This window comes from Xenopus laevis, chromosome 1S, assembly GCF_017654675.1.
Source record: "Xenopus laevis strain J_2021 chromosome 1S, Xenopus_laevis_v10.1, whole genome shotgun sequence".
Taxonomy (NCBI): domain Eukaryota; kingdom Metazoa; phylum Chordata; class Amphibia; order Anura; family Pipidae; genus Xenopus; species Xenopus laevis.
Window position 1 is genome coordinate 151,854,722 of NC_054372.1, and position 12,894 is coordinate 151,867,615.

The 12,894-nt window shown below is 39.7% G+C and overlaps 1 protein-coding gene across 3 annotated transcripts in view; it reads right to left on the reverse strand.

The window, feature by feature from the left end:
- Positions 1-4,439: 4,439 nt before the first annotated feature.
- The window catches only part of hectd4.S (HECT domain containing E3 ubiquitin protein ligase 4 S homeolog), a 128,108-nt gene continuing 119,653 nt past the window's right edge, over positions 4,440-12,894 (reverse strand). For all 3 annotated transcript variants that reach the window (XM_041580382.1, XM_018244230.2, XM_018244229.2), the window contains 5 exons: positions 9,764-9,985; positions 9,392-9,558; positions 8,321-8,516; positions 7,889-8,111; positions 4,440-7,315 (listed from right to left, as the gene is read on the reverse strand). In XM_041580382.1, the coding sequence (XP_041436316.1) occupies positions 7,179-7,315; positions 7,889-8,111; positions 8,321-8,516; positions 9,392-9,558; positions 9,764-9,985 (945 nt within the window). In that variant the 3' untranslated portion in view covers positions 4,440-7,178. The remainder of the gene's footprint in view (positions 7,316-7,888; positions 8,112-8,320; positions 8,517-9,391; positions 9,559-9,763; positions 9,986-12,894) is intronic.

The window sequence follows — 12,894 nt, forward strand, 5'->3', positions numbered from 1 at the left end:
ATAATGGGTTGAGTGCAGAGGACTCTGTTTGTGGTGTGTGTATATATATATAATCTATATACACTGTATATCTATTATGTTGTTTTGCCATGAGAGAGAGAACATTTATTGGGACATTGAAGTGCAATAGATATATCCAGGGTCTTCTAACGTCTCAGCAATCAATGTGTGTCTATATAGATTATGGACACTAACACTGGCATAAACCAAAGCAAAGCACTTCACAAGTCTCAATGTAAAGCGTTCAGTTCCTCTCTGCTTGCTCTTCATCTGTTGTTCAAATGCAGCAGAGAAATGCATGAATCCGTGGCCAGAATAGGACACTAAAGCTAAAAGGGAACATTCAATCAGGTTGTAACTACTTTTGTTTTTATTTATATTTCTCTTTCAAATGCTGCTTATTGGAATATGAGTCTGAGTTTTTAAAGATTCGTTCCTTTTCTACTGTTAGAGTAATAATGACTTGCACAAAAGACATTTAACATGTAGCATATGTTAGTCAATTTAAAGGGACATTACATTTTGATCAGATAAAATATTTCTATGGCCTCTGTAATTGTGTAACTAATTCTGCTTGCAGATTAGGCCTTATCTCCATTATTGCTCTCAAAGTAATAATCTCCTCTGAGAGTCCTTCTTCCAACACGTAGTCCTCTTCGGAGAAATGAAAGGGATTCTTTCATGATTTTTATGGTGTCGTTTTTATTACTATATTACACTGTGTACATTGCAAATAAATTCACTTTACCATTTGTATTCTTGACTCAAATGTATTTTCTATACCTGTATGGGACCGAGTATTCAGAATGCTCTCAGTTTTTCCGGATAACGGCTTTCCATAATTTGGATCTTCATACCGTAAGTCTATTAGAAAATCACGTAAACATTAAATAAACCCAATAGGCTGGTTTTGCTTCCAATAAGGATTAATTATATCTTAGTTGGGCTCAAGTACAAGCTACTGTTTTATTACAGAGAAAAAGGAAATCCTTTTCTAAAATTTTAATTATTTGGTTATAATGGAGTTTATGGGAGATGTTTATTCTGTAATTTGGAACTTCCTGGATAATGGGTTTCTGGATAATGGGTCCCATATCTGTAATACTAAAACAGTATGTTGTACTTTATCCAAACTGAGATATAATTAATTCTTATTGGAGGCAAAACCAGCCTATTGGATTTATTTTTATTTTAAATGATTCAAATGACAGAAATATCCCTTATACGGAAAACCCCAGGTCCGGAGCATTCTGGATACCAGGTCCCATACCTATATGCAAAGCACGGTTTCTTTTTGGGTCCTATTCTCATGTCTACCCCTAGATGTGGCATGGGAGTATGTTTAGCAGTGCAGATAATTTCTGACTTCATTTTGATCTCTACATTGCTGAAAATCTTCTCCAGCCTTCAGGAAACCTGCTTTTTTTTGTGGGGGTGGAGGGTAAGGGGGTCTGGGGTGTTGGAAATTATTGCCTCTCATTGTATATAATGTATTTGGGACGAAAGTTCCCATATGCAGCTGATTCATTCAGCAGAGGTGTCATGGAGCTGCTAACTCGTTGTCTTGCCATTGTTCTAGGGGTGGGCGATATCACTAAAGTTTATCAGAGCACAAGTCACATGGCTGGGGGCACCTGAAAAACCAACAACATGTCTAACCCCTTGTCAGATTTCAAAATTAAATATATATTTTTAAAAATCTGATTTCAGAGCAGAATCCCTTTAACCATCCATTGCAGTCTATGGGATTTTTATATCAGTGACAGTTCCCTGTGTCCATTTAAATAATCTGGAATTCTTTTCAGCAGAAGACTTGTGTAAACACGGGGATGATAACACCAAGCAACAGTAGGGCTCTTAGATGCAGGAAGCACAGAATATGTCTGTCACCGTGTATAGCTAGAAATAGTCATATCGATACAAAGATAGATGATTAGATAAAATAGATATATATAAGATAGATAGATAAAATGGCCATATTTGTAACTGGAATCAAATGCAGGATAGGATTACTCTACATTTTTACAGTATATTTTTGTATGTTTCCAAATTTAACACAGTAAGGCATTCAGTGTCACCCAAAGCTTTGCATATTGATACAGTTGTGTTTAGAATAATAGCAGTGTTTAAAAAAATGAATAAAGCTCAAAACATGAAGAAAAATGTATCAAATTTGTGTTATTCCTTTACAGAAAGTGAAGAAAAGGGAAATAATTGTCTGTTCCAAAAAATAGCAGTGTCTGCATTCTTCTTCTGCTGATTCTGTGTAATTGAATCATTAAATGAGGCTTGTACAAAATAATAGCAGTGTGAATTAGTGAGTCATTCATTCTGTGAAAAAACAGGTGTCAATTACGTCCCTTATTTAAAGGACAAGGAAAGTCTAAAATAGAATAAGGCTAGAAATGCTGTATTTTGTATACTAAATATAAACATGAACTTACTGCACCACAAGCCTAATCAAACAAATGATTTATGCTTTTAAAGTTGGCTATAGGGGGTCACCATCTTGTAACTTTGTTAAACATCTTTGCGAGACTAAGACTGTGCACATGCTCAGTGAGGTCTGGGCTGCTTAGGGATCATCATAAATGATCAAAACAGCACAAGTCAAATAATATCTGCCAGAAGCCAATACAACAAGACTGATTAATAATCAGAATATGGAGACTGCACTGGGAACTGTTGTCATGTAATCTAATTTGGATTTTATAGTTTTTGTTTTGTTTAATACAAACTTTCTCCAACTCTGCAGAACCAGTGGCAGCAGCAAAATAATCCTACAAATAGAATCCCAGTTTATCTGTTTAAATCTGGCTCCATGATCTTTGTCCCTGGAGCTGGAGTTGGAAACATTAAAGGGGATTTAAAGGCAAAAATAAAATCCAATACAAATCTACAAAGTTGCTGAAGTTCTGAAAGGCTGGTAAGTAATATGGGGGCTCCCCCTGCTGTTCATAAGTATGATTGTTTCCCTGCTCAGCAATTAGGGACCGTCTGACAATTCCTATCCACAGCAATAAATGAAGGGAGAATTTCACTGCATACAGTCAGATTTCTTATAAAAATGGTACACATTTTTTAATTAAAGTATATTGGAGATTTCTTTTTCATTAAAGAAAGTAAAGAATGGGATTTTATTTTTTTGCCTTTACATGCCCTTTAAGGAAGGAAGCAGCAAATGTTGTGCATGCTGGTTATAGTGTAGTTCTCTCTGAAAATCTGAGTAAAATGGGGCATTCCAGACATTGTTCAGAAGAACAGCGTACTTTGATTGAAAAGTTGATTTGAGAGGGGAAAACATAAAGAAGTGCAAAAACATGATAGGCTGCTCAGCTAAAATGATCTGAAATGCTTTAAAATGGCCAAAACCTGAAAGATGTGGAAGAAAATGGAAAACTACCATTGGAATGGATAGAAGAATAGACAAATGGCAAAGACTCAGTGATCAGCTCCAGGAAGATCAAAGAAGGTGTAAAGTCACCTGTGAGTACAGTTATAATTAGAAGACGCCTATGTGAAGCCAAGCTATCGGCAAGAAGCCCCCGCAAAGTCCCAGTGTTGAAAAAAAGATGTGCTGAAGAGGTTACAGAAGCATAAGCATTAAAAAGCATGGTGACACAAGCATCATGATATAGGGATGTTTCTCATACTGTGGTGTTGGGTCTATTTATCACATACCAGGGGTCATGGATCAGTTTCAATACATCAAAATACTTGGAAGAGGTCATGTTGCCTTATGCAGAAGATTAAATGGCCTTGAAATGGGTGTTTCAACAAGAAAACAACCCCAAACACATCAGTAAATGAGCAACATCTTTGGTTCCAGACCAATCAGATTGACATTATGGAGTGGCCAGCCCAATCCCCGGACCTTAATCCAATAGAAAACTTGTGGGGTGACATCGATAATGTTGTTTCTGAGGCAAAACCAAGAAATACAAAAGAATTGTGGAATGTAACAGGTGCCAGAAGTTGTTGGACTCCATGTAACACAGATGTGCAGTAGTTCTCAGAAACACTGATTATACAACTAAATATTTGTTTTTCATTTACATTTTTCAGTTCATACAGTGAATGTCTGAGTTTGTAAAGAAGAATACAGACACTGCTATTTTTTTTGGAATAGCCTAATATTCCCTTTTCTTCACTTTCTGTAAAGGAATAACACAAATGTGATTCCTGTTTCTTCCTGTTTTGATATGGAATAGAATGTGCAGTGTTCCCAATGCATTTGTGTGTATTATAGGGATTTTGAGCTTTATTCACTTTTTTATATACACTATTATCCTGAACACAACTATATAAATATGCAAAGCTTTGGGTGACACTCTGAATGCCTTATTGTGTTATAACTAGAAATACACAAAAATGGTGCTGTATGTTGTACTGTGTAACACTGACCTTCCTTCCCAGAAGAAAACACCACAAGAGCCTTATGACATTCAAAATCAGATTTATTTTTTTAATTCATCATCTTCTTATGACACATTTGTCCTTATGTATTTGGCTTCATTTACACAGCAGTGTGTTAAATACCAATACAGACAAGGGAAACTGCATTGAGTAAAAGGTTTAGTTAAATGCAACTATGGATAACTGTAATAAATATACATCAACTGTACAGCACTTTTAGGGCCAACATGTAGATATGTTGCACTTTACCAGTTGACTAAAGTGGCTTGAAGTGCTTCTCCTGCTCTGCCATTTCCTATGGGCGCCGCATAATAACCAGACAGGGGAAGCCTTATGTTTTTGCAGATGTGCCAGCATCTTTAATAAGTGTAGCAGATAGGGCCACATTCTTCATATGAAGGGAAAGAATTGTTTATCATCCCTTGACATACTTGGTTTTAGCCTTGCAATGTACATTCTGATGTACCAGGTATAATCCATTAGAAAACAGATATAGACTCCAATCTCTACGGGTTTCTACTTTAATCCAGAATCCAAGCCTTTGGCAAGATTAGAGGAGAATAGGTGGCCCCGTGCCTAGAATTCCTCTAACTAAAAGAGAAAGCAGTTTTATATTATCATTGACAACACAGAAAGAGAGATCCTTCTGATAAATAAAAACGATGCCAAGATTCCCTAACTAGTAAATCCTCATTTTGTATCCGTTTGTTCCCCACTTGTTCCGTCAGGAGAGCAATATTACAATAGAAGAAACACAAAGCAGAGGCAGCAGCTTGTTCCACTGCACGAGACTTGATTTCCTATGTCCTAACACACCTGCATAGCCTTCAAACAAAATACAAAAAAGTAGATTTGATGTGCAGGTCAAACAGTCTATTAAGTAAAAGGCATTGGTAGCAAGCATATACATGGGTAGGTTGCCCTTTTTGGCTCCCAGATAGCAGTACTCCTGCCCTACACTGCAGCTCACAAGCCGGCCAATCAGCAACCTGCCTTCACAGAAGGAACCCTACCTGGTGACTTTTTCAGACATTTTGCCATTGAAGCTACTCCTGTAATAATCTATACAGCAGAGGGACACAAGAGAAGGTCCTACCAGAAGGCATTTATCTGCAGGCCTTTGATTAAGTCTTTGTGGAGTGTCGGGTTCTCACGGAACAGATTTTAAACACATATTTCTGCCTTGGGATCGCAAGAAGCAGACGTTGCTGTGGTGGAAACAAGATGTTCAAATTAGGGCCCGAGGATCACAAATATTGCCACTGGAGATGGCGTTTGTCTTGTACCTGTAGCTAGTTCTTTTACCTTGCCTTTCCTGTGGGATCTGTGGGTGGCTGTCATTCCTTTTCCCTGCTATGGTACCTGTACAAGAAGCTAAACAGATCCATCACAAAAGCTGTATTCACATGCAAAGCAAATGCAACGCTCAAGAGAAAACTTGATCCCCAAGTCTCACACTTCCACTTAAGGTCATCTGCGGCCATTCCCACAACAGATTGTGATGTAGTACATCTCTGGTTTTCACTTCAATATCTTTCCCTTTGGTTATTTGACTTGTGTTGCACACACACCCCACTATACTGGATCTGAATGTTTCACTGATGAAGAAGCGGATTGTGCAGAGTCAATGGTCCCATTCCACTGGAATTATCAATTGATGTTGCAGACCTTCTCTCTGCAATTGTATCTTCAAAATGAATGTGGAAGGATGTTAGTAAGTACTGAAAATACTTGTCTAGTGTAGAATTCAATGTATCGGAGGAAGAAAAGTTTAGGAACTACGCATATCATATTGTTAAAGATGGAGAACCCAGTTTGAAACTGATTTACCTGATTTACTTTGCTAGTGTATCAACACTAAAAAGCAAAGCTTCTGGTCTGTTTCCCATACCTGTCTGCACCAGAGTTGCCATAAATGATCCACATCATAGTGTTTAGCGCACACTTCATATGGTCTGATCCCTCGATACCTGGATACAGCACATCCGCCAGTTACACAACACCATACAATCGTCACTGTAAGGCCATTAATTCAAGTTCTTCAGTGAATTTTGCTGATTTTTTTTCCTATCTACTGGACCCAATACAGCCTGAATGACCGAGATGAAAAGTAAATTTGAAAAAAGAAACAAACAATAAATAAATAAATAAAAATAAGTTGTTTTTTTTTACAAAAATGTGCATCTCAGTGCCGTCTTCCTAAATAGTGAGAAAAGTCCGTACTGAGTTTCTTGGGAATTCCTTTGAGCTGACGGAATATGGGAGTGTCTGAAACCAACACAATCCAGTGCTTTTAATAACCCTCATAAATTAAACATTATTATTTTTTGTAATAATTCCAAAAAAATATAACAATTATTAGCTTTATCCAGTGTATTACATCTCTGGAAATAATTTATATGTATATTGAAAGATGTAATCCTATTTACATGAACCCCAAATTAATTACTTAGTAAACCTTTAGATGCAGAATGAGTTTGTAGGGTCCTCCTTCAGCATGTAAAGGGCGCTCATCATCACACAACCAACCACTACTACATGTTTTCTACAAACAATTCACAGACAAGGCAAGTAACCCACCAAGACTCAGCAAATACAAAGGATAAGTGTGCGGATCTGGGCAAACAAAAACCAAAGGAAAACAAAAAATGGATTGGAGTTCTCCAGGTTCTGCTCATGTGGCTGTTTTTTTTGTTTATGAGCAATGGAGGGTCCCAACTGAGCTGCATCTGGAGCTTCCTTTTCTGCTGCAAAGGTAGAGATCAGCCGCTGAGTGGGTCTTCCCTGTAGTGAATGGCGTATCTCAGCTTCTCCAGCATCATCTCTAAGGAGGAGTATTGCGGAAGCTTGATCATGAACATACAGGTCTCCACACGGATGTACCTGGAGTCTGGGGAGCCTGGAAAGAAACAAGGGTTTATTTGTTGAGAATAGACACCTATGACCAGAGGGTATGAAACGAGTAAGGTGGATCAGTTGAGGGTCAGTATGTTCCAATTTTTTATCTTGTCAAATTACTAAAAAGAATTTTGACTTTTATAATCAATGGTTCACAGGCTTAATCAATTTTTGAGAGTGGCCTGGGAGCCAGGGTGAAATCCCAGAACCTATTTTGCCCTGTGCGGACTGGCTATTTGGACTCCCCCTACTTTGACTGTATTCTCAACTTTATTAGAAAAATATCTCAAACATCTAACCTGACTATTGGGACACACCAATTCTAGGCATTATATTGGGAGTTAGGTGGATAGTTTGACAATAAGAATTGCTCCCTATTCAATTGAGCAGTAACCTGCATGGAACGGATACAAGTAACAGTGCCTCTCCTGAGCGTCACAATCCAAGATCTGGAAACACTACATGAAAACATTTAGGTTTTATGAAGTAACTGAAGCCATTTCTTTACTCAGTATGCAAAATTACTTTTTATATCGTATCAAATCAAAAGCAAGTGGCAGGGCCATTTCTTTACCTGTTGCTCCATCAGGTGGTGCTATTTTCATAGGATAAGGTGGAACGTGAGCTGTGTCCGGCCCTCCATCTTTGCATGGACAAGTAAAGGGAATGCGTTCCTGATTGCAGGCGAATTTTATGAATTTGCAAAGTTCTTCCTGAGTGAACATTTCTAAGGCAGACCAAAAATACTCAATGTGCTGATCTGTCTCCATCAGACCCACTTGATACATGGTGTGAGCCTGTCAGGGATCAGAGAAAGGTTGCAATGAAGGTGGTGGAACTACATCCGTGGTTGCCTTTTACAGATACGAGCAATGCAGCAAACACAATACGATCAAACTGAGATAAACAGAAAACCACACACTGGTAAACAAGTGAGCATTTAGCTGTATCATATATCTCAAGACCACACAAAGCTAAAAAATCAGGCCTTCTTGTGCTACTATACCTTTAAGAATTCCAAATTAATATACGGTAGGCCACATGTCCTTAGCTCCATCTCCAGAGCAGACAAAGTGGTGAGGAGCTGCAGAGGAATGATGGAGCCCAGACCAGCTCTAACTGCGCTCACACACTCCTGGTTCTTCAACTCACACATGCGAAGATTGCAGATTCCCATCGCATATATATTTTTGTTTTCCCAGCTACAAAATGAAACACAGGCAAAGAGAGAATGTGAGAAGCACTGGCGGAGCAGCAGATCCAAAAGACCTGGACATCCCACTGCATTTATTTTACCATGTGGGACATTATATATAAGTTGTGTGTTTTGGGTGTATTTAACTTAAAGGGGCGGATAACCTTTATGTTATCTTTTAGCATGTTAGAGAATGTCCTATTGTTCAGTCATTATTTTATTTTAATTCTGCTGGTTTGTAGCTTTCAGCAAGGTCACTGAACCTGGAAGTTAAAAAAAAAACCCCTAATGCTTCACAAGTCTACAATCATATTATTGTTACTCATTACTTATGTTTTTATGAATGCCCTCTCCTGTTCAAACCCCTGTCTGGTTGCTATGCTACAACATGTTAAACAATTCCTGTAAAGGTGATCTACTCCTTTAAAAGAGAAGGAAAGTCTGTTTGCACTTGAGGGTGCCAAATGTTAGGCACCCCAAGTGATTGTATTGACTTACCTGAAACCCCGGCCAGTGCTCCTATCAGCAGAAAACTGCACTGGCACAGAGAGAGCTTCTTCCGTCTTCAAATTTCCCCAGGCAAAGGAATGCGCCATAGAACAAAATAGCCGACTTTTTAGTTAAGAATTAGGAAGCAGGAAGAGGATCACTCCATGGTGCTCACTGGTATAACCCCGGGCCGGTGCATTTTTCTGCCGATAGGAGCACCGGCCCGGGGTTTCAGGTAAGTTAATACAATCACTAACATTTGGCACCCCCAAGTGCAAACAGACTTTCCTTCTCCTTTAACATATAGTAAACCTAGAGAGACTTAATCCTTTACCTAACCAGCTTCTCATCAATCAAGATTAACAGAAAAACATGCAGCGTCTTTGCACTCACACTACAGAAATGTGTCTTCCCTTGGGGCACAGTTCCACTTCTTCCCCAGTCATTGTCAAGTAAGTAAATTTGCAGGCTGGTTTATGAGGAGAATCGGGACTTTCGGTTGGAAGATACTGAGAGGCAATTTCAGCACAAAGAGCTTCCAGCTCCGACTCATCATTTACCTATAAAAGTAAGGAAAGAATTAAAAACTATTATACAGACAAAACTCATTCTGTAATTATAAGTTTTGACATCATCGTGCTATTATAATTTGTGTAGCAACTCCAAACACACGAGAGATGTCCTTTTTTAATGAATAAAATCCCTAAAAATTACAATAACACTGCAGTTTGTTTGTAGTTTACAAAAGAACGAAAGCTCCTTTACATTTTCAAACATCTTGATGTAATTGTGGGTAAGTATATCTGCTTCATAAAGATCAGTTTCAGGGTCCAAAGGTTCTCCTACTAGCATCTTCCAGAAGCAGGGAAGCAGATCCAGAGGAAGTGGAACGTCAGCTCTGATAGCTATTCCCAGCAGCTGGCCAAAGAAATGGAGCAACTGCTCTTCTGCATATGTTATGGGACTTGGCGTTAAAAGGTATTTTCCCTATGGAAAAAAAAACAGCGGCGTTATAATGTCTTCAGAGTGCTTAATATATATGCACAGTTATGGTCACGTATCTGTTACTTCCATGTATTGAAACATAGGCATATATTTTATCTTGTTTTATGACTTTATAGTCTCTCTTGCTTATGTTTAAAGGAGAAGGAAAGCTACCAAGGCAGTTTATTGCCAATAGATTAGCCACAATAGTGCAAGCTATAACACTATGGGTCCAATTCATTAACTTCGAGTGAAGGAATAGAAGAAAAAAAACGTCAAATTTCAAAGTGTTTTTTTGGCTACTTCGACCATCGAATGGGCTACTTCGACTACAACTTCGAATCGAAGGATTCAAACTAAAAATTGTTCGACTATTCGATAGTCGAAGTACTGTCTCTTTAAGAAAAAACTTCAATCCCCTAGTTCGCCACCTAAAAGCTACCGAACCCAATGTTAGCCTATGGGGAAGGTCCCCATAGGCTTGCCTAACTTTTTTTGGTCGAAGGATAATCCTTTCGATCGTTGGATTAAAATCCTTCGAATCGTTCGATTGGAAGGATTTAATTGTTCGATCGAACGATTATTCCTTCGATCGAAGTATTTGCGCAAAATCCTTCGACTTCGATATTCGAAGTCAAAGGATTTTCATTCCCCAGTCGAATATCGAGGGTTAATTAACCCTCGATATTCGACCCTTGATGCAGCTGCCTCTATAATTATTATACAGAATGCTTTACCATACCTGAGCAAAAAACTCTAGAAGCTCTCTCTTTCTGTTTAGGATAGCAGCTGCCATATTAGCTTGGTGTGATATCACTTTCTGCCTGAGTCTCTCCCTGATCACTGATAGCTCTGCGCTCAAATTACAGCAGGGAGGGGAGGAGAGAAAAGGGAGTGGGAGAGAGGAGCAAACTGAGCATGCTCAAGCCCTAGCCCTGGAGGTTTAAGCTGAAAACAGGAAGTCTGATACAGAAGTCCATGTGTACACAATAGAAGGAAAGAAATGCAGTGTTTCTTTTCTTCTGAGGACTGTATTTATATAGACTTTCTAATAAAGCTTACTTAATTGACTGAACAGAAAAATAGATTTTTGTACTTACCGTTAAATCCTTTTCTCTTGTCCTACATTGGGGGACACAGGCACCATGGGATTGAAGATCCTGTTGCTTGGAGGATGGACACTAAACAGTAAAAGAAAACTCCTCCTCCTGCACTGGGCTTCATCTCCTGCCTACTTCCTGTACCCTCAGTTTTCGGGCCAAAGAAGGAAGGACAACCCTATTAAACCCAAATGCAAACAGAAGAGGAACACTCACCCCGTATAAACTATGTACATTATAATGTCACACTTCAACTGTGTGTTTGAATTGTATAATTGAACTAGGAATTTTAATCAGGGAGGGAAGGCCTGTGTCCCCCAATGTAGGACAAGAGAAAAGGATTTAACGGTAAGTACAAAAATCTATTTTTCTCTTGCCTAGATTGGGGGACACAGGCACCATGGGGACGTCCCAAAGCTACCCATGAGGGCGGGACTTACACCCCAGTCTTCATTTAACAACTGTCTGTAACACCTTTCTCCCAAAGCTTGCTTCTGCTGAGGAGAAGGTGTGTATCTTGTAGAACCTGGAAAAAGTGTGTAGTGATGACCACACTGCAGCCCTACAATTCTGGTCAGCGGAAGCCTGGTGGCGTACCGCCCAGGAGGTGCTTAGAGACCTGGTCGAGTGAGCTTGAATCTGAAAGGGTGGAGGTCTGTCTTTAGCTACATAAGCCCTTGAGATGGCAGCCTTTATCCATTTGGAGATCATTGTCTTTGATGCCCGGAGGCCCTTCCTTGGTCCTTCCGGAATGATGAAGAGACTGTCAGTTCTTCTTATACCTTTGGTAACCGAAATATATGTCCTTAGAGTGCGAACCACATCCAATGTGTGTAACTTCTTCTCTATCTGTGTCTTGGGATCTGGACAGAAAGAAGGTACAACGATGTCCTGATTAAGGTGGAATTCCGACACCACCTTAGGAAGGAAATCCGGCGTCGGTCTCAGAACTACTTTGTCCATATGGAAAACTATAAACGGAGACTTGCAGGATAGAGCTGCCAACTCAGACACCCTTCTAGCGGACGTGATGGCTAGTAGAAATGCTGTCTTAATCGTCAGTATAAGCAAGGGAATGTCCGTGATTGGTTCAAACGGTTGTTCCTGGATTGCCGATAGTACTAGGTTAAGGTCCCATGGAGGAATTGGTTGACGGTATGGGGGTACCTGCCGCAGAGCACCTTGTAGGAACGTTTTGATGTTTTGGCGTGACGCCAACTGGTGTTGGAAGAAAATGGATAGCGCAGATACTTGGACCTTCAATGAACTAAGGGCTAGCCCCTTATCCAGTCCCTCCTGAAGAAAACGCAGTATGTTTGCCTCATTCATTACTTGTGGGTTCTTGGAGTTAGCTTCGCACCATGCAATGAAGGTTTTCCATATTCTGTGGTAAATACGAGCTGAAACCGGCTTTCTGGCCTTTAATAAGGTAGGTAAAGCCTCTCGTGGTACTCCAGATCTGGAAAGTGTCAAGGCCTCAAGAGCCACGCCGTTAAATCCAGCCGTGGAGAATTCGTATGGACAATCGTTCCTTGTGTTAGAAGATCCTCTCTGAGCGGAAGTCGGAATGGAGCGTCTGCTGTTAGCTGTATGAGTTCTGCAAACCATGGCCTGCGAGGCCAGAATGGAGCCACCAGTATTGCCTCTACTCTCTCTTCCTTTATCCTTCTGATGACTCGCGGAAGCAGGGCAAGTGGTGGGAACACGTATACCCTGTGAAACGGCCACGGAGCTACTAGAGCGTTTACCGCTGTCGCTAACGGGTCCTTGCGTCTCGCCATAAATTTTGGCAGCTTGTTGTTGTATCTTGAT